The 20,496-nt window shown below is 51.9% G+C and overlaps 2 protein-coding genes and 1 non-coding gene across 4 annotated transcripts in view; 1 reads left to right on the top strand and 2 right to left on the bottom strand.

The window, feature by feature from the left end:
• Window positions 1-20,496, bottom strand: part of LOC149522394 (zinc finger protein RFP-like) — a 97,392-nt gene that overhangs the window by 12,679 nt on the left and 64,217 nt on the right. The gene's annotated exons all lie outside the window — the stretch shown is intronic.
• LOC149522396 (uncharacterized) lies at window positions 1,420-18,649 on the top strand. Its single transcript, XM_089771011.1, has 9 exons — window positions 1,420-1,701; window positions 2,085-2,550; window positions 4,461-4,556; window positions 5,131-5,361; window positions 5,670-5,692; window positions 6,368-6,483; window positions 7,031-7,090; window positions 8,486-8,599; window positions 8,906-18,649. The coding sequence occupies exons 2-9, from the start codon at window positions 2,179-2,181 to the stop codon at window positions 9,994-9,996; spliced, it is 2,103 nt and encodes a 700-aa protein (XP_089627137.1). The 5' UTR covers window positions 1,420-1,701; window positions 2,085-2,178; the 3' UTR covers window positions 9,997-18,649.
• Window positions 16,889-16,962, bottom strand: TRNAT-AGU (transfer RNA threonine (anticodon AGU)). The gene has a single exon. It is a non-coding gene; the product is annotated as a tRNA-Thr (tRNA).

The following is a 20,496-nucleotide window of genomic DNA, read 5'->3' as shown; positions in this document are numbered from 1 at the left end:
ACGGTCCCAACGGCCCCTCACAACGGCTCCCGGCTCAGGGAGCGCGGCGCATGCGCAGTAACCGCGGCGCAGTCTGGTCCCTTTCCCTGCCCACGCGCGGAGCGATGGGCGGGACCCGCCGAAAACCCGACCGCGGCGGAGTAGAACGGGGCGGCCCGTCAGACCGCGCATGCGCAGCAGCTCCGTGACTCCCAGCAGACTGCAGCGCCAGGGCTTCGCTCAGACCGGGCGCTGCTTGGCCCCGCACCCGGCCAGAGGCTACTTCCGCTTCTCGGAGCCCGGGCCGGTGTATAGGCATTAAGTGAAACCTCTGTTTTTGTGACCGTCACAGTTTCTGTCAAACATACATGACATTCGGTACAACTGCTCAGGAATTGCTACCTTTGCTCCCCCTCCCTAAACGGGGGTTTTCTCCGCGCACAGGGTCTGGCAGTGTCCCCCCGCCCAGGGTTAACCAAGGCTACCACCCCCCACCCCCCTGGTTTTTCAAATTTCGCCCCCCTTCTGCAGCTAAAAAAAGAAGATTGATGCCTCCAGCCGGTAAATATCTGCCCCATGATCAGAACCTGACACCCACACCCCTGCAATTTGCCCCCCTTCATCATTTTAAACACCTCCGAAGAGGAGGGAGCAAAGCTGAGGAGGCAGTGAGGGCAGAGAGAGGGCAGCGGCTACAGCGAAGGACACTGAGTTTGCTCAGTTCGGTGCGCATGCTCAGTGCACCCAAAGTAGCAAATCCTGAGAAGTTAAATGTTCCGGTCGCACGCGCACCCTCGGCCCCACGTGGCCCGCACTGGCCGGCGCCGGGGAATTTCGAAAGTGCGGCACAATCCTCCCCTCCCCCCCCCCTCCTCCTCCTCCTCCAGCCGCCGCCCTATCCCGCTGGCGCGGGGCATGTTGAAGCCTCCCCGAGTCCCCGCTCGCCCTAGAACCCACCAGACCCGAGTCCACGTGGAGCCGCGTCCCCCTCGGGACACTCACCGCGCGCGGGCAGAGAGACGGGCCAGGGCTGCGCCAGAACCGCTGCGCATGCGCAGTGCCCGGGCAGGAGCCCGCAGTGGCACCGCCTCTCAGGTGAGCATCCCCCGCCCCCCTCCGCGCGCCGCCCCGGGACCCACCAGACGCGCCGGGCAGAAGCCGGGACTGGCCCACGTGGGCATCTCTCGGCCCCGCCCCGCAACAAAGGGCCGGTCCCAGCCTCCCCCACGTGGGGCCCAGAGCGAACCTGCAACCCCAGCAGCGCGCGCCGGCCCCGCCCACCTCGGGACACCCCCCCGCTCCCAGCCCGGCAGGGAGGGAATCCCCCGGGTGTCGCTACACGCGCTGCAAAAGCCCCGCCCCACCTGCGAGCCGGCCCGGGCTCCGAGAAGCGGAAGTAGCCTCTGGCCGGGGGGGCGTGGCCAAGCAGCGCCCGGTCTGAGCGAAGCCCTGGCGCTGGAGTGTGGTCGGAGTCACGGAGCTGCTGCGCATGCGCGGTCTGACGGGCCGCCCCGTTCTACTCCGCCGCGGTCGGGTTTTCGGCGGGTCCCGCCCATCGCTCCGCGCGCGGGCAGGGAAAGGACCAGACTGCGCCGCGGTTACTGCGCATGCGCCGCGCTCCCTGAGCCGGGAGCCGTTGTGAGGGGCCGTTGGGGCCGTTACTCGCTGCGGGGAGGAGCCGCTAGAGCGGGAGGGGCTGGGACCCGCCGTCCTGCGCTGCGGGTGGGTCCGGCGCTGGGTATCGGGGCGCGCCCGCTGGGGGCAGGGAGGGGGCGGGTCCGGCTGGGCAATGGCCCCCCCGCCGCTGCGGTCGCCCCCCGCCCCCGTCGGGCTGTTGGCGCTTCCTGATGCTCGCGCTGGCCTGGCGGGGGGGGGGGGGAGCTGGGTGGTGCCGGGCGCACAGCGGGGCTGTGAGGGGTCTGCAGAGTGTGCGGGGGGGGGGGATTTGAACACGGGGGCTGGCCTGAGGGGCCCAGCGATGGGGGGGGCGGTTCTGGCCGGAGCAGTTAGCGGGAGGGGCCCACTGAAGACATTGCGGGGGGGGGGGGGGAGCGAAGCTCTTGGGCTTTTTCGGTTTTTAATTTTGATTTTTTTTTTGTCCTCAGTGCTGGTACCTCTCGCACCCACCCCCGGACCTGCCCCCCCACTGCTGAGCTCAGGACAGTGACCCGGCCCCGGTCCCCCAGCCCAGAGGCAGCCATGGCTGCAGAGAGCCCCGTGGAAAGTGTCCGGGAGGAAGCGCCGCGTCCCGTCTGTCTGGAGGATTTCACAGCCCCTGTCACTCTGGAGTGTGGGCACAATTCCTGCCAGGCCCCCCTCAGCCCTCAGGGCAGAGACACTGAGCAGCAGGGACCCCTCCGGCCCAACCGGCAGCTGGCAAACGTGGTGGAACTAGCCAAGCCGCTGAGTTTCCAGGCAGCACAGAGAGCAAGATGGGACGGGGTGTGCGGGGAGCACCAGGAGGCTCTGAAGCTGTTCTGTGAAGAGGATCAAACTCCCATCTCTGTGGTGTGTGACAGATTCCAGGCTCATATGGTGGTGCCCAAACAGGAAGCTGCCCAGGAGTACAAGGTACAGAGTGGCTGTCCAGTGTGATGGGAAATAACATTGGGTTTTAATTACAGGCTAATTTCACTGACTGTTACCAGACACAGATGTGAACCAACCAGTGTAAAGCAGTGGTCTCCAGCCTTTTAAAGTATCACTTTTTGAATTTAAGTGCAACCCAGGATCTACCTCAAACCCAAATACCCTTGCCCCACCTCCTTTGTGACCCTTTTCCGAGGCCCCGCCTCTGCTCACTGCATCCCTTCTCCCTTCCCCATCCTTTCTCCCTTTCATCAGGCCGGGCAGAGGGTTGGAGTGCAGGAGGGGGTTCACGCTCTGTAAGAGAGTTTGAGTTCAGGGGGTCAGCGTTAGAGAAGAGGCTTGGGGTGTAGGAGAGGTACATGACAAGGACAGGGATTCAGGATACAGGCTCCAGCTGCACACTGCTTACCACAGGTGGCTCCTCTGTGGTGGTGCAGTGGGGCTAAGGAAGGCTCGCCCCTGCACCACTCTCAAAAGCAGCCTACAGACTCCCTCTGTTTGTGGAGATAGACTGCAGGGTGGGAGAAGGAAACAGCTCCAAGGCAAAGGGCAGGAGATGTGCAGCAGCAGGGAGAGGGGGCAGCTGAAGTGCTGCACTTGACAGCCTCTTAGCCAAACCAGTCAAGATCACCTGTCAGAGGCTCCAAGATCTACCTGTAGATTCCGACCTACTGGTTGGTGACCACTTCTGTAAAGCCTTCATGATTAAAGAGGTGCAGTAAAAAGTAAATGTTCTGGCTTCGTGGCAACTTATGTCAAGTCTTCACAGATACCTGATGTGGGAAATGTTTCTCGGAGGCTGTAAATCCTGAAACCCTGCTCTCACTGGTGGCGGGAGGGGTGTTTGCACAAGGGAAGGTGTTAATAATCAGAGAGGCTTAGAGTGCAGGAGCTACAGGCCACTCCGTCAGTGAGCTGCCTTGGGACTAGAGAAGAGGAGGTTACAAGCTGCTACTGGTTGGATGAACAGGAATAATAATCTGTCATTTGCCTTATAGATCCGCAATGACATCTGGGCCCTGCACAATAACCAGCACGGGAAAGTCCCTGCTCTGAGCAGGTCACAGTCCAGTTAGACAAACTGTGGAAAGGGAAGGTGGGGCAGCAAGTTGCTCATAGTCACCAAATACGTCAGGGATAGAGTTTGGTCCTGAACCCTGGTCCAGTTGTTAGACTACACTGCTCCCTGTCCCTCAGCATCACTGAACAGTGATGAAGTGTGGCTGTTAGGAGAGAAAGATGCCTTGATAAAGCTCTGGGCTCAGCTGGGAGAAGAGGTTTCCCACTGGGATGCTGAACCTCTGGGCTGCTCCGTGAGGGGTTAAACTCTGATGCAGCAGCTGGCACTAGATGAGGTTGCTGGGCTGGATGCTGTGTTCAAACTGGTTAACTGATGAGCTAATGTTTATCGGTGCCAATTACCGGTTAAACTCCCCACTGCCCCTGAAGTGCCCACTTGCCTCTGGCAGCTTACGTCAGTCTGCAGCTGCTGGGTGTTCCCATTGGCCAGCAGTTCTTGTGGCCACCCTGGCAGACCTCGCAAGAGATCCCTGGCCCCAGGAGAGCCCATTTCCGCTACCAACCCTGCCTGTCAGCAGGTTAAAAAATACTGTCACTGATAAAATTGTAATCGGTTACTTGATTAGTATTGTTAACCACCTGCATCATTCTTTATGAAGGTGCCACCACTGATCTGTCCTCCACCCTCGCAGGTGTCCTGCTGCATCCGCAGTCTCCTCCTGTGTATTTTTCTATAGACAAAGCCATGTCCAGGGCTGAGTCCCTACTGGACAGGGGCAGAGTTCCACAAAACTGGGACTCTCTTAAAGGCAGACAAATAGGCTCCCAACATCTAATGGGGTTTGCCCTCGTGCTTATTTCTATTTCTCCAGGAAAATTTGGAGACTCATTTGAAGACTCTGAGGAAGGGGAGAGAAAAGCTGCTGAGAAGGAAAACAACAGCAGAAGGGAAAAGCCAGGAGTATCTGGTAAGTGCTTGTGGCTATGGACCAGCCATAGGGCTGTGTTAGGAGGCAGACTCCTTTGTGGCCTTGGTGAGGTTGGGCTTGTTTGTGTTTCTCCTGGATCATGAATTGCTGGGTGAGATCCATGTGTAGAAAGGCCTTGAGCATCTGTGTCAGTGCATGAGTTAATGTCCATCCTTTGTGGCTTTCCCAGACATCCTCCCCAGGTGAGCTCAATGTGCCCCTGACGGACTGTCTGCTCACTTGGTGCATTTATATGTTTGCTTCTTTTTCCTCCATGGGTATCTCTGTCAGGCTGGTGCTGAGTCGTGCCTCCTGGTGCTCTGGATATGAATTCCCAGAGTCCATGAATAACACAAAATGCTGCCCATGACAGACATGGGAACATCCCTTTCAGAGGGACACGGGGCAAAGGAGATGCTGGGAGAGACGCATCTGCCTAGTAATCACAAAGAGTCAAATGTCGCATATTTTAGGGTTTTCCAAGAAATTCTCCCTACTGCGCACTCAGCTCCCCGTGAAAGGGCTGTGGGCTCCATCCATGCCCCTGACCAGCCCTTTCCCTGTTTTCACACAGAAATGGACCCAAGCAGAGAGGCAGATGATTGTGGCTGAGTTTCAGCAGCTGCTGCAGTTTCTGGAGGAACAAAAGCAGCGACTCCTAGCCCAGCTGGAGAAATTAGATGAGGCGATTGAGAGGTTCCAGATTGACACTGTCAGGAACCTCTCCGTGCAGATTTCCCGTATCAGTGAGGGGATCGGCGAGCTGGAGGGGACACGTCAGAATCCAGCAAGTGAATTTCTGCAGGTGAGACTGAGGGACAAACATCCCAGCTCCTCACACAGCCAAGGGGGGCTCCTGAATCACAAGTGCTGGATCCCAGTTGTCAGATCTCAGTGTAACACTTTGTGCATTGCTGCCATGTGAGTGACTCTTGTGCTTTGTAGAGTTACAGGCACAGAGCTCTTAGAGATGGCAAAGCCCCTTTCGCTCAGGGGATCCATATTCCTGGGGCAAGGGCAGGGCCTCTCTTCCCAGGTCTGCAAAATCTCTTCTCAGAGGTCCCCTTTGTGTGTCCAATGGGGCTGAGATTCTTTTCTGTGTCTTTTTTCTAGGACGTCAGAAGCGCCCTGAGTAGGTACGTGGCTCTCACTCCCCTCACACTGCACAGAGCAGGGAAAAGGCTTGGAGCAGATGTTAGCACCACATCTCCCCAGAGCTCTGCAGCCCGATGTTAGACATAAATATCTCTGATACATTTAATTCTGAGGGTCTCATCCTCACAGTTGAAACTCTGGAATTCCCCATTCAGGGCACAGTCTGACTTCAAGTGTTTCTTATAGCTGTCACCTCCGTGGGTTGGAACATGGACTGTCACTCCTGGGCTTTGAGCATATTCAGCCCAGGACAGCAGGGATGAAGAGTCTGTCCCACTTGAGGGCTGTTTGGAGACCTGTGTGGAAGGAGCTGGGTTGAGGGGAGCTGGTGTCTCGGTGTAGTCCCTAGTGGACAGATTCCTTCAGCCCTTCACATGGGAACCTCCTGTCCCTCGGCATCTGGAGGCCAAGGAGTGAGTTGGCCATGGAGACTCTATTCTCCTTTGCTCCCCCAGCCAGTCTCCCCAGGCCAGAAGTGAAGAACTGAAATGGGATCTTTGAGGGGAAGGTTGCATGGCCATGGGATGTGTTGTCCCTTTTCTCAGGCTGGGAGAATTGGAGGAATTCTAACTCCAGGCCTGTTAGAGCTGAGACTTATTAGCCAGAACTTATCAGCAGTAAACGACATACAATCATATGGAATTGTTTCTGTCCAGGTGTAAGACGGGGCAATTCCAGCTGCCGGAAGATATTTCCCCTGAACTAGAAGAACAAGTCAGAGGTTTCTCCCAGAAAACGATTGCTCTTTCGGAGACTCTGAGGGAGTTCAAAGGTACCTGGAAGGGATGGATGAGGGGAAAGCGGTTCAAGTATCTGAGACTATTGAATCTGGCCTCTGAAGCCAACCTTCCCCTGCCTCAATTCCCATGTACACAATGACGGCCCCATCATGCTGCTCTCCTTAGACGCACTGAACAAACAGACCCAACTGCTTGCAGATAGAGCCAGGGGTTTGCAAACTCTGAACCTCCCATTCAGAGATCAAAATGGCTAAAGTTACTGTGATGGCCACGTGTTCCGCCACCACAGCTCAGGTTATGATAAGGGGCAGTAAGTGAATGAGAAACCAAGTGGAAGGGGCTGAGGAGGGAAGAGTAAATCTCATTTACGGCTTGTCTCTTCTGGGATAGTTGTGAGGCTGCAGGGATATTGGCTGCATTGCTGGAAGGTGCCCGAGTGAGAGGAAATGAAAGTTTGACTCTTTCATACTAAATACCTGAGTGTGTGTCTGATAGAATTGAAACGCAGAGATCAGAGTGGGACATTGTTATAAATAGGAGAGCCTGGAATCTCACCTCTTTTATCCCTTCCCCCACTAGACACTCTGCCCTCTGCACTGGAGAGAGCAAGAGGAAAATGCGTTGGAGTTTTCAGACAAGGTGAGTTTGCTGGTGGAAGTTTTGTGATGTGAGAATTCCTGTGAAAACATCTTCATGTTCACATCCAACCAAACCCAGCAACCACGGTGCACACAGCCCTAAATTACCCAGTGATCAGTGAGGAGCCCCAGGGGTGCTGCATGGGGACCTGTGGACATTTGGAGAAACACTGGTCTATAGGTTTGTGATGCTAAAGGGGTGAAGTTAAAGCACAAAACGGACGGCAACTTCAGGCTCAGATTTCACTGCTCAGTTTCAATTTGGGGTTGGTTTCAAACAATAAATAGGGTGTAAGGCTCTATCATGCAAACTCCCTCCTAGACCCCTCTATCTGTCCTGCATCCCAAACCGTTACCAGAAGCATCCTCCTTCTCCCAGTGCCCATCTCGGATCCTCCATTTCGTGCATTTATGTCATGGAAGAGAGCAGCTCTCGGCCACTTTCTATTTTCCCCCCTCCCCCCCATGAAAATTTGGTCCACCTCTTTGAATGGATACGGCTCAGTGAGAGCCAATAATTGAAAGCTGATGCCAGACTATTTCAGACAAGAAAAGAGGCACAAATGTTTGATAGGGAAGCCGATTAGCTGCTGAAACGAACAAAGAACTGGTGGATTCTCCCATCTCTTGATGTCTTCAAATCACTGGGGGACTTTCTAGAAAATACACTGTGGGGAAACAGAGCTTTGTGCCTGGGTAACCGGACTAAGGGTAATGGCTTGTGCCACTGAGGGGGTCAGACTGCATAACTGAGGATATCTTCTGATCCCATGAATCTTAAGATCTCATCCTGCAAACACTCAGCACAAGTGTTTAATAATAAGCACACGTATTTAATAATAACACCACCATTCAGATGCTTAATGTCACTGATTCTCTTTTGTGGAAAGGGTTTATAATGTCTCTGTGAGATGAGAGCAAAGTTTGTGCTGCAAATCTGTGAATGAAGACTAAGGATTTTAAATACAACAGCCTGCATTTAACCTATGTCCATGTTCAGGCAGGTGAATATGTGGCTTGTTATAAGAAACACTGGGTGCTGAGAACTGGATTCCATGGTTGCAGACACAGTAATCTTGTAACTCAAGCCAGGTACGGAGAGAAATGAATATGGATTTGGGATCTAACTCCCATGAGCTGTTAAGAGAATATCTAGAGTGCAGCAGAGTGCTTAGCTGCCCTGGGGAATGAGCTGGGCCATTCCCAAGGTGGGGGAGTGATGCATTTTTACTGCAGGTGAGTGTGTCCTGGGCTCTTGTACCAGACAGAGCCCAGTCTCTGCAAGGTGGGGAAAGGAGCCTCTGTGGGTGGGTGACTCAGATCCCAGCTCTGGAAGCAGTAATGGGAAAGACCTTAATGAACAAAATCAGCACTTGGTTCATTGCTCTCCAAACAGGATTTCCAGTCTCCGAAACTGATGTGATCTCCTGGGTGGAGAGAGAGGAGGAGTTGCGAGTCCCAGATCCTCTGAGCTGTGAGGAAGGGGAGATCATCAGCAACACCCAAACAGGTGAGCAATCAGTTAAACTGACTCAGAAACCAACTTCTGTCTCCTTATAGCAGATGTAACTTGTGTGTTTTCATGAAGTGTGATTGACTGTTCAGCTTGTCTTCAACTCCAGTCAGAGTGTGGTGGGCGAGGAAAGGCTGGGTTCTCTTCTCTGTGGAAGGGTTGTGAAGGAGGACAATGAACTCAGCTAATGATAATTTGACCATTATTTGAGAGGGTATCCCCTTTTCTATTCCTCCTTTAGAGTTTCCTTGCAGTTCATCGTGGAGAATAACTCCTGTCTGGATCATTCCTCTATTCCAACAGGTGATGGGACACTGACTGAGAACCATGAAAAGAGTCTTCAGCAGGAAGGACTGGAGCAAGTGTCTCCATGTGGACTATTATTGAGACGATCTGAAGAATATGTTTTCCAGATACGTGAGCAAGGAGAGAGCTGTGAGAGTCAGCATAGCCCAGAAAAGCAGAAGGGAAACTATCTAGGAGAGGGACAGGCTAACTCCAGTAGCAGGAGCACAGGGGAGAAAAGAAACACAGAAACCATTCAACAGGAAATCCCCCATCAACAGTCACCCTGCATGTGTAGTGACTGTGAAATTCTTCCCGAACATCAAAGTGTCCATACGGGAGAGAAACCCTTCAAGTGCTCTGACTCTGGGAAAAGCTTCAGTGAGCACTCACACTTTACAAACCATCAGAAAATACATACAAGAGATGTGCCCCATAACTGCTCTGACTGTGGGAAAAATTTCAGTACAAACTCACAATTTGTTATCCATAGGATGGCTCACACAGGAGAGAAGCCTTTCAATTGCTCTGCGTGTGGGAAAAGCTTCAGTCAGAAGTCAAACCTTGTTACCCATAGGAGGACCCACACAGGAGAGAAACCCTTCAATTGCTCTGACTGTGGGAAAAGCTTCAGTAGTAGCTCATACCTTGTTACCCATAGGAGGAGCCACACAGGGGAGAAACCTTTCAATTGCTCTGACTGCGAGAAAAGCTTCACTCAGATTTCACACCTTGTTAGTCATAGGATGAGCCACACAGGAGAGAAACCCTTCTATTGCTCTGACTGTGGGAAAAGCTTCACTAGAGGCTCACACCTTGTTACCCATAGGAGGATCCACACAGGAGAGAAACCCTTCTATTGCTCTGACTGTGGGAAAAGCTTCACTAGAGGCTCATACCTTGTTACCCATAGGAGGATCCACACAGGAGAGAAACCTTTCAATTGCTCTGACTGCGGAAAAAGCTTCAGTCACCGCACAAGCCTTTTAAACCATAAGAGGACCCACACAGGAAAGAAACTTTTAAGTTGCTCTGACTGCGGGAAAAGCTTCAGTCAGTGCTCGTGCATTACTAGTCATCAGAATACATACACGAGAGTCGCCTTATAAAAGCTCTGATTGCAGAAAAGGCTTCTAACACAGGTCAGACTTTGTTAAAGATTAGACAGCCCACAGAGGGGAGAAAACCATTGTTATTTTTTACTGTGGGGAACGCTTCAGTCAGAGCTGAAATCATCTTAGTCTTTGTAGGAGCCACAGAGGGGAGAAACGTATAACCTGAGTTCCCTTTAAACTGCCCGGCCGGGTGGCTCTGGTCCCAGAAGACCCCTTGGGGAGGGCCTCCTGGGGTACTGACCTGTCCACTGCCACTCACCTTTCTGCTCTCTGGGGCTTCTCACCACCCGGTCCTGCTGGGGCAGCTCCTTAGTCTCCCCTGGCCAAGGCCCCGAGCTGAGATTCCCGCTCCCACCCCTGCCTCTGAGCAGCAGTACAGACGCTGAACCTCTTCAGGTCTGAGGAGAGAGCAGTTTAGGGCCCAGCTTCCTGGGATACCACTCCCCAAATGGGATCAAACCCCAAAGAATGGGGTAAGCCCCATTTAGCAATGAAAGGGGAATGTGCACACCGATTGCTCCCATAGGTAGTAATTGTTTACACTAGGCTTGATAGTAAGTAAAAGTGGTTTTATTAAGTACAAGCTGTAGGATTTAAGTGGTGATAAGTGGGAACAGGCAGAGCAAAGCAGATTACAAACTCAAAGGTAACAAATGCATCTGACGAAGTGGGTCTTTGTCCACGAAAGCTTATGCTCCAACACTTCAGTTAGTCTATAAGGTACCACAGGACTCCTCGCCGCTTTTTCAGATTCAGACTAACACAGCTACCCCTTGATAACTTACCAGAATGTTCATTGTATTTTAACCATATGCTAGCCTTTGCCATAAGCTCTGTGTGCAGTTTAAGCAATGACAGTGGTCAGTATCTCTCAGCAGTGGGGCTGGAGCAAAGGAAGATTGGGGGGAGGCATGACAGCTGCCCTGACACTGTGACATCCCCTCCTATCCCCCAGAGATGCCCCTGTCTGCAGGTTTCTAATCTCCTAACCAAAGCCCTCCAGGCCAGCTACAGCTGAGGTGGGCCAGCTACAGCCTGGCCACTGGGCTGCTATCTCAGTGCAGACATACCCAGAGGGATTTCTTTTGAGTTGGTGTCTCAGGGAGTCTCTCCACTTTCCAGCCCCCCATGTGAGTGCTGCTCTCTGGGGGTGCCTGGGAGAGTTGGGCTGGGGGCAGGGCTGACCTGAGCCATTCTTGCACCCTGAGCAGCAGACGCATGCTGCATGCACGCTTCCTCCCCAGGGTGGCAACCTATGGGGGGCACCTGATGCGGCGTCCCTTACCCCTTCAATCAGGTGCCTCTATAGGTTGGTTCCCATGCATTAATCCGGACCTGGCTGGAGGTGCAAGTGCCAGGTTGAGCAGGGTGGGGATGGGCACAAGAGTTTGTATTTGTTTCTCCTTTGAAAATAAAGCAGATGGTTAGTTTCTCCCACTCCTGAGCTACGTCTACACTTGTGGCTTCTTGCGCAAGAACATCTTGCGCAAGGGTACTTGTGCAAGAAGTCTTGCGCAAGAAAATGTCCACACTGCCATGTGCATGCTGTGCTTTTGTGCAAGAGCGCCCATGGCAGTATAGGCGCTCTCGTGCGCAAAAAAGCTCTGATGGCCATTTTAGCCATAGGGCTTTCTTGCACAAATCCCTGCCAAGCGTCCACACTGCCCTCTTGCGTAAGAGCTCATGCGCAAGAGAGCTTACACCTGTTAAGGAGCATTGCGGAAGAAGCCCTTTTACCACGCCATACTGTAAATTTCCTTGAGCAAGAGCAGGCGGGCAGTGTGGACACTTTGCGGATTCTTTCCCAAGAATGGCTGTACTTGCACTTGCTCAAGAAGCCGTGAGTGTACACATAGCCCTGGTGTCCTTTGTTCTGCAGGAACTGGCTCCCACCATCCCATGGCTGCTGCCGGAGATCCCCAGCTGTGAACCCCTCTCTTGGAGGCTGGGGCTTGGCCCATTCTATGCAGGAAACCCAGGGCCAGATTAAGGCATGGGCTAGCCGGGCTGCTGCCCGGGGTACCTGATATAAGGGGCGCTGCGTGCCCTTTACAGCTGATAACTGCCATCAGGCACCACACGCCCGTATCGTGAGCTGCAGCAGCTCTCACTAGCCACCCTGCCGCGGTCACCTGAGGCAGGGTCCGCGTTAACCCCCTCAGCGCTGGACAGCAGCACTCTTCCCCCCACGGCTGCGGGGCCCTGCATGGCCAGGCTCGGCCTGCTCCTGGCGGCACCAGGCTGAGCACCAGCAGCGGTGGCCGGGCAAGGCACGTGCCTCCTCCTGCTGCCAGCTTGAACCTATGACTCTGAAATTAAGAGTCACATACACTTAACTACTGAGCAAGCCACTCTGTGCAGGGTCCCTCCTGCAATACCCTGTCACAGGATAGAGGATCAGCACGTTCTCAAATGCTTGATTCAGGGCTCTGTCGTGTCCCCGATGGGGTGCTCTGGTCTGTGTGGGGAGGCCTAGGCACACTGGCCTCTTTTACCACAAGAATGGCCCATTTCAGTCTCTCAAGTAAAAGGAGAAGAGTCCATAGCAACAAGGGAAGGTCCCCTGAGTGAAACCAGGCAGAAACGCCATGTCTCCTGTTCTGCAGCAAACCTTTCAGCTCTGGCAGGCACTGCCTCTTCTCACACTGGCCTGGGCCTGGCATCCCTCTCCTCCCAGCACCACAGAAAGCCCCTTGGCATGAGCCTGGGAAAGCTAGAGGCCTCAGGCCTGTTGCTCCCGAGAGGCTTGTACCTTGGCCTCCTCTGCCCATGGTGGCCAGCTCCCCCAGGAGTGGGGAGAAGCAGCAAGTCCCACTGAGGCCGACAGCTCGGGCTTAAGCCTCCAGCCCCAGCACAAAACCTTCAGCCTGGCCTCTGTTGCTCCCTCCTCAGAGGGGAGGAAGAAGCCCTGTTGCCTCAGGCCGGGGGAGGCGACAGGAGGCCTCTTCTCATAGCCTTACGCTTTGCATCAATGCCGGCTAGGGTTGCCAGGTGTCCAGTTCTGAACCGGACTGTCCAGTATTTGAGCTTTCTGTTTGGGAAACAAGCTGAGAAAATGTAAATGCGGAAATAGAAATGTTGGGTATTTTCTAAATAAGCTGTAATGTAGATTGCGAGGTAGTGTCAAGTGAGTTCAGTATTTCTGTGGAACCATCTGGCAACCCTAATGCCGTCAATCGCAGGGGCCAGGGAGCTCCCAGGCTGGTCGCAGCCTCAGCCACTTCCTGCTTCATGGCCCAGGCCCAGGCCCAGGCAGTCCAGGTGGGTCTCTGTGGGGCCCCGAGACATTTTGTTTGCTGTTGTCCAGGTGCAGGGGCCCAGATTCTGCAACACTCACAGGCCCCACAGGAGGGGGCTGGTTTGATGCTTCACCCCACGGCCTGGCAACAAGCCCCCAAACTCCCCCTGTGCTCTGAGAGCCCCGTTTGCTGTGTGAATTCTGTGGGGCAGGTTATGTCAGGCCTGGGCACAAGCAGGGTTCAGAACCAACCCACAAGTAAGTCCCTGCTCAAGAGGATTGAGCAGTGTCCTTTGCCAGCAATGTTAGTCTAGCCATGTAAGTGTCCCACTCACGTGCCCAAACTTTCTCCATACCCCACTCACAGTTGCTGCTTGCTCAGGACAGATAAGATCTCAGGGGTGGTTTTCAGTCCCAGGGACTCCAACCCAAACCCTGAGACCCAGGGGTTTATAATCGAGAGGATCAATGTTTGCTTCACTTTTTCCTCCTCCCAGCAACACTAAATCTCAAGGCCAACTCCACAGTCCCAGCAGCTGGGGGAGATGTGCATGTTAGAGCCTCTGCCCACTGAGCTGTAGCTTTCTGTGCCCAGGGAGCCAGACATTGCCAGGGCTGGAGGGAAATGGGGATTGGCTGCACTTTGGGAGTCAAAGGTGTTGTCTGGGACCATAGAATAGAACAGTTTCAGTGGACTTCCTGAGAAGAGCACCATGGCTTAACTGGCTAAAGTGTTTGTTTAGTAAACAGGAGATCTTTGGTTCAACTCCCAGTGGTACCTTGGTGTAGCCTTTGCTCACATTTTCTTATGTCTTCCTGGGACACAGAGGAGGCCTCCCCTGGCCATCCATGGAACTGCTGGTTCAGGAAAAGGCTGATTGGGGAGGAACATTGGGAAGAAGGAAACCACAAGCCTGGAGCGGGTACAGAGGCTACTGTGACTGGTACTGGAAAGGCAGGGCTCTTGCTGCAATTGCTGGGTCAGAAAAGCCAGCAGCACCTGCCCTTGTGATTCCCTCGGGTGGGGGGTGGGGAGTCAGCACCCAGAGATCCTGCAAGTACAAAGCTCCTACACCTATAGTAGCTGCTCCAGTGCTGCAAAAGGCCCGTGCACAGTACTTATAAGGCAGTACTTGTGGGAGACATGCTGAGATTGTGAGTTCAAACCTCCCTTGGAGTAATGGTTTCTACTCCCTTCTGTTCTGGTCCCTTCCAGTGAACGCTGGGGGAGCTGTGATTCCAGCTCAGTGGAGGGTGTTTGTTGCTCATTTTCTGCTCTCGCCACCATCCCTGGCATGTGCAGTGGGAATTTTCACTTATCCCATCCTCTGGGGTGGAATCCCAGCTCCCCCAGCGTTCACTGCAAGGCATGGGTTCCCAAACTAGGGGGGAGGGGGATGCCCCCCGGAGTAGGCATGAAGAAATTTCAGGGGAGGGAATGAGGTGACCCAGCTGGGTTTTTTTCCTCAGGTTTTGCTGCTATTTTGGATATTTGCTCAGAGCGGTTGCGGCAGTTGCCAAAGTAGTTCAGTTGGGAGAGCATTAGATTGAAGATCTAATGGTTCCTGGTTCAATCCTGGGTTTTGGTAGAAACCTTTGCCAATATGGCATAGTCTGTTTTGGCATCTCTACATCTCTGGTAAGCAAACATCTACAGTCAGAGTTCAAAGCTGAACCAAGAGGCCCGGAATTACATCATAAAGATGATCATATTTCAGGGATAGAAACTAGAAAGGGGATTTCATGACACCTCAGAGGTTGTTGACACAGGAGAACAGAGCTCTTCGCTTCAGCTGCTCCCAGCCTTGCAACTCTGTTTTTAATTCCAGGCCCCCAGAAAGGAACAGTAACAGAGCCTGCCTCGGACTAATTCTGAGGCTTCCCCATACGGAGGACACACTATTTCTGTTTGCTTAGACTGTAAGTTATTAAGTTGATTTAAGCAATTTCAAAATAGTTTCCAAGTATAGACATGCCCTTATAGTCCTGGTCTTCACAACATCCGCTGGCAAGGAGTTCCATAGGTTGACTGCGCTTGTGTGAAGAAATTCTTCCTTTTGTTTGTTTTCAACCTGCTAATATCATGGCGCACCCTTAGTTCTTCTATTATAGGAACAAGAAAAATACCTTTCCTTATTTACAGTCTCAACAACTGCCATGATGTATAGACCTCTATCTTATCTCCCCTTGTCTCCACTTTTCTAAGGTGAAAAGTCCCAGTCTCTCCTCATGTGGCAGCTGATCCAAACCTTTCATCATTTTTCTTGAGCTTTTCTGAAGTTTCCAATGCCAAGGTCTGGTTTTATGGGGGGCAGGGGATAAGGCAACCACATTTCCAGTCAGTGCTCAAGTTGTGGGCACCGCGTGGATTTATAGAGATGTAATATGATAGTCACTGTCTTCTTGTCAGGCCTTTTAAAATAATTTCTAACATCACATTTGTGGCTGCACATGGAGTGGATGTTTTCAAAGATCTCTCCAGCTGTGACTTGTTGTAGCATATTCGCTTTCATTTAGTATGTGTGTTACTAATTGTTTATACTAACTATGGCAGCTGATTCAAACTTTCATCATTTTTCTCGTACTTTTCTGGGCTGTTTCCAATGCCAATGGCAGCTGCCTGCATGAAGCCCTCCCCCCTCCTCCACTCAGGCTCTTATTTCCCCAGGCACCTGACACCTGCAGCCTGTGCAGGAAAGGAGCTGCCTGGGAAATGTGCTGGGGTGTTGGCCAGGGCTCAGCCAGGTGAGTCTCCCAGCCAGAGCCTGCCTCTGGCACCCCAGCCCCTCCCTTCCCTCAACCTATTGCCCCTTCCTATGCTGAAAGAGCAAAGACTTGGCAGAATTCATGAATATAGAGGAGGCTATTTCCCCTGACTGGGAGCCCAACCCCGGCCGCAGCAGTGGAAGTGCTCAATCCTAGCCACTCGACAGACACAAACCTGCAGTGTTGGCTCAGCTACACTAGTCATCCCAGGTCACTTTCTCTCCCTTTCAGGACGTGGGTCCGTTCTCAGAGAAGGCGCGTGATGCCAGCATAGATGCTCCCCAGCACTTCTCCCCTGGCTGCACCCTCAGGGCCGGAGATGTGGACCTGCCCCTCTGCATCATGGGGGATGCTGCCTGCCCTTTGGTCCTGGGCTGATGAAGCCCTAGACAGGACACGTTGCCTAAAGCCAGGAACATATCCCAGGTGACAGCTCACATTTTCCTAGGTCCTCCTGGGACACAGAAGAGGCCTCCCCTGGCCACCCATGGAGCTGCTGGTTCAGGAAAAGGCTGATTGGGGAGGAACATTGGGAAGAAGGAAACCACAAGCCTGGAGTGGGTGCAGAGGCTGTTGTGACTGGCACTGGCAAGGCAGGGCTCTGACTGCAATTGCTGGGACAGGAGAGCCAGCACCACATGCCCTTGTGATTCCCTGAGGGGGGTCAGCACCTAGAGAGCCTGAGGGTGCAATCTCTGCAGCTCCTGCGGCCATGGAGAGTGAGGGTCTGTGGGCAGCAGGTGCTTCTCACTTGTGGTTTCCTTCTTTCTAAAACTCCTCCCCAATCACCTTTTTCCTGAACCAGCAGTTCCATGGGTGGCCAGGGGAGGCCTCTTCTGTGTCCCAGAAACACATAGGAAAATGTGATTAAAGGGTGTCAAAAGGCACCACTGGGAGTTGAACCCAGGATCTCCTGTTTACTAGACAGGTGCTTTAGCCAACTGAGCCATGGTGCCCTACTCAGGAAGTCTGGTGAAACTGTTCTATTCCATGGTCCCAGACAACATCTTTGACTGCCAAAGTGCAGCCAATCCCAATTTCCCTCCAGCCCTGGGGGTGTCTGGTTCCCTGGGCACAGAAAGCTACAGCTCAGTCGGCAGAGGCTCTAACATGCTCATCTCCCCCAGCCGCTGGGGCTGTAGAGTGGCCTTTGCGGTTTAGCCCAGATGTGGGGAGGGAAAAGTACAACAAACATTAATCAGCTGGCTTGTAAATCCCTTGGTCCTAGGGTTTGGGTTAGAGCCCTGTGGAGGGGGCCTGGCCTTCTTCAATTTGCTCCCTTCCTGAGGGCACAGAATTAACAAGAGAAGATTTCTTAACCCCACAGCAATCAGAGTTGGCCAAGGAGTTAGCAACAAATTTTTTGTCAACATTTAAGTAGAGGCAAGGAAACCCTCAGGGGTGTTTATGTGTGTTTGTAGACCGAGGTTCATTCAAGTGGGATTTTTTTTTTGTGGACCTGCCCCGACCGCACCCCTAGAGACTCTGGAACAAAGACGACACATAAGAAGAACCCAACTTTCTTCCTTTTGCTGTGACATGGATGGATCTAGCTCAGGTTTCACTCAAGGGGTCCGTCTGCATGTGAAGTACCTGTGTAGGGATAACATATAAATGTATTAAAAATGATTCCCCCAAGTGGAAGTGACTCCCCATAATTTGTTCCCCACAACTTAATGTGTTTAGATTTATTATTATTATTATTATTATTTGTTAAGATTGTTAAATGTTTAGATTTATAATTATTGTCCCTCTAGAATATAATTTGTTAGGAAAGTAATATTAGGTCATGTAACTTAAAACTGTTAAAAATATAATACCATGTAGCCAGAAACAGCTCTTCTCTCTGTGTCCCAGGGCACACTCAAACTTATTGTTACACAATTGACACCCATTCTCTTCAAAGCATTGTGAAGCAATTAACCCTAATCGCAAAGTGAAACATTGTAACTATAACAGTAACTAACTCAGCACTCAGAGAATGTTTTAAGAAATGCCACCCAGAAACCTGTGACTTTTTGTAACTACAACTCTTGTATATGTAAAGTTATTATTATACAAAATACTGTATGGGAAACATTAATTAGGGAATGTATGTAAAAGAGAGAGAGTGCTTGGACGATGAATGAATGGTTCTGAGAATGCAGCAACAAAGGGCTGAAGAAGGCGTCAGGTGCCAGGGCAACCAAAAGGTGTCAAGTGGAGAAAACCAAGTACTGGAGGCCCACCCTATGAGATCACTGATGAGCACCTGACAGCCACCCTGAACGTGATGCAGCAATTCCCATAGACTGACATAGGAAGAAATTCCTATAAGAACTGGACTAAAAGACTATGGAGTCAGAGTCCAAGGTTCTGCTGCCAGCCCACCAGGAGCTTCAGATGCACATCTGATCAGGACTTCGCTCCCCACTACCCTCACTTGTGTACAGAGTACCTGGCCAGTATTCTGTCACAAGCAACTTCCAGGCTGGTAACTATAACAACTACACAGAACCTGGATGAATGATTGAATGAATGTTTATATATATATTTATAAGGGTTAAGTAGTGTTAGGAATAAGTAGTTAAACAACATTGTTTGCTTCTATCTTTTCTTTATTCTTTATTATTATCTTTACAATAAATGTGGCTTTTTGCCTTATCCCCCTCATAAGATCCTGCTTGCTTTTATTGGTACAACACCTGTGACAGCACCTGTGCGCTTCTGCCCCTCATCAGCAATGCCATATACTTGGGGGAGCACGTGCCCCGAGACTTATAGAAGGGACAACCTGGACTAGCCACTCTTAGTCAGGCTCCCTTCAATAGCTCAGCTGGCAGAGCGGAGGACTGTAGTGTGTGCTTGGCAAGTGATCCTTAGGTTGCTGGTTCAACTCCAGCTCAAAGGAGTGATTGTTTTCCCTCCGGCCTGGCCTTAGCAGAAGGCAATCAAGGTGGTTGCCTTGGGTCCATGTCTTCAGAGCTCTCCACTGCAATTGACAGAAAGTTTGTGGGTATGAGCTGCCAATCACATTTCTTGGGCTGTGCAGGTTCTCTCCACACACAAAAGTTCTTTTGGAACAATGGCCGTTATTCCACAACAACACTGCAAGAGTCTACCCAGCAATTCCGTTATTTTGAAATAATTCTGAAGTAACAGATGGCTTATTCCGACTTCTGCAAACCTCATTCTACAAAGAATAACACCTGTTCCAATTAGCTATTTTAAAAGAAGGCCTGTGTAGCTGCGCCACTGCTGCTAGTTTGAACTAGCCCCTCCCCGGGGCCAGTCTAAGTTATTGTTCCAGGGGCTCTAAATCGAGATAGCTCGTCTACACTGGGGAGCCTGCCTCGGAGTATTCTGAGGTTTCCCTGCAGTGTAGACGTGCTAGTTTGAAATAAGATATTTTGTAATAACTATTCAAGACCAGCTTATTCCAAAATAAATGGGCCGTGTAGTCGTAGCCAGAAGGATGAAGCAGAAGGAGGGAAGCCAGAAGTGCAGAGGCCAGCCTGAAAACTCAGTATTCCATATGGCTACACACAGAGATTTGTAGCTCAAAGCTGGAGCTGCTGTGGCAGGAGGTGAAGCTACAGAAGCTGACAGGGGACAATCAGCGGGCGGAGGGTTATTTTTTTCTCCTCCCTGGGCTGATGTGGCGAGAACTGAAGAGAAGAAAATCCTCTTCCCTTCTCCTCAGAAGATAGAAAATGCAGCTTGTTCCCCTCTCTCTGGTTCTACTAAAGCTGGATCCCAGGGCTAGCCTTTTTCTTTCTAGAACCCTGGTGAAAGCTGAAAGTGAATTGATTGTAGAATGTGAGTTAAAAAAGGACATCACCTAGCATGGGGCTTGAATCCATGACCCTGAGATTAAAAGTCTCATGCTCTGCCAACTGAGCTAGCCAGGCTCTATGCTGCAGTAGTCTTCCATCACAGAACCATCTCTCCAGTGACAGGTAAAGAGGCCCATTTCAGAATTTCGTTTAGCGCAGCAGCAAGGGGAGATGGAGGAAAATCAACCCTCTTTCCAAGCTTTGTTCTCACGGCACCAAGTGCGCTGCAGAAAAAGCCCGTGAGTGCTAAAGGGTGTCGGAGAGCCCAAAGCAGAGGGATCCCCTCAACACACACACACAGTCCCAGCCCCAAGCCTCCTTCCCATCCCAAATCCTGTGCCCTGACTTCTCTACCTTCCACATCCTCACCCCTTTCTTGCACAGGAGAGCGTCCACACTGCCAAGAGAGCTCTTGCACAAAAGCACAGCGTGCACGTGGAAGTGTGGACGTTTTCTTGTGCACGACTTCTTGCACAAGAACTCTTGCGCAGGATGTTCTTGCGCAAGGAGCCGCGAGTGTAGACATAGCCTTAGAGATATATCTAAAAGGAGATGTTAATACAAAGTTATATGAGAGTGATAATATTACAGGGAATTATCCACAGTTGTCTGTATATGCAAATATATATGCAAATATCTTCTTTCACACTAATGGGCATGAATACAAAGATTAAG

Source organism: Pelodiscus sinensis, chromosome 19, assembly GCF_052426305.1.
Source record: "Pelodiscus sinensis isolate ZL-2025 chromosome 19, ASM5242630v1, whole genome shotgun sequence".
Classification (NCBI taxonomy): Eukaryota; Metazoa; Chordata; order Testudines; family Trionychidae; genus Pelodiscus; species Pelodiscus sinensis.
Note: the sequence above shows the minus strand (reverse complement) of the source record. Positions and strands in the feature narration are given on the sequence as shown.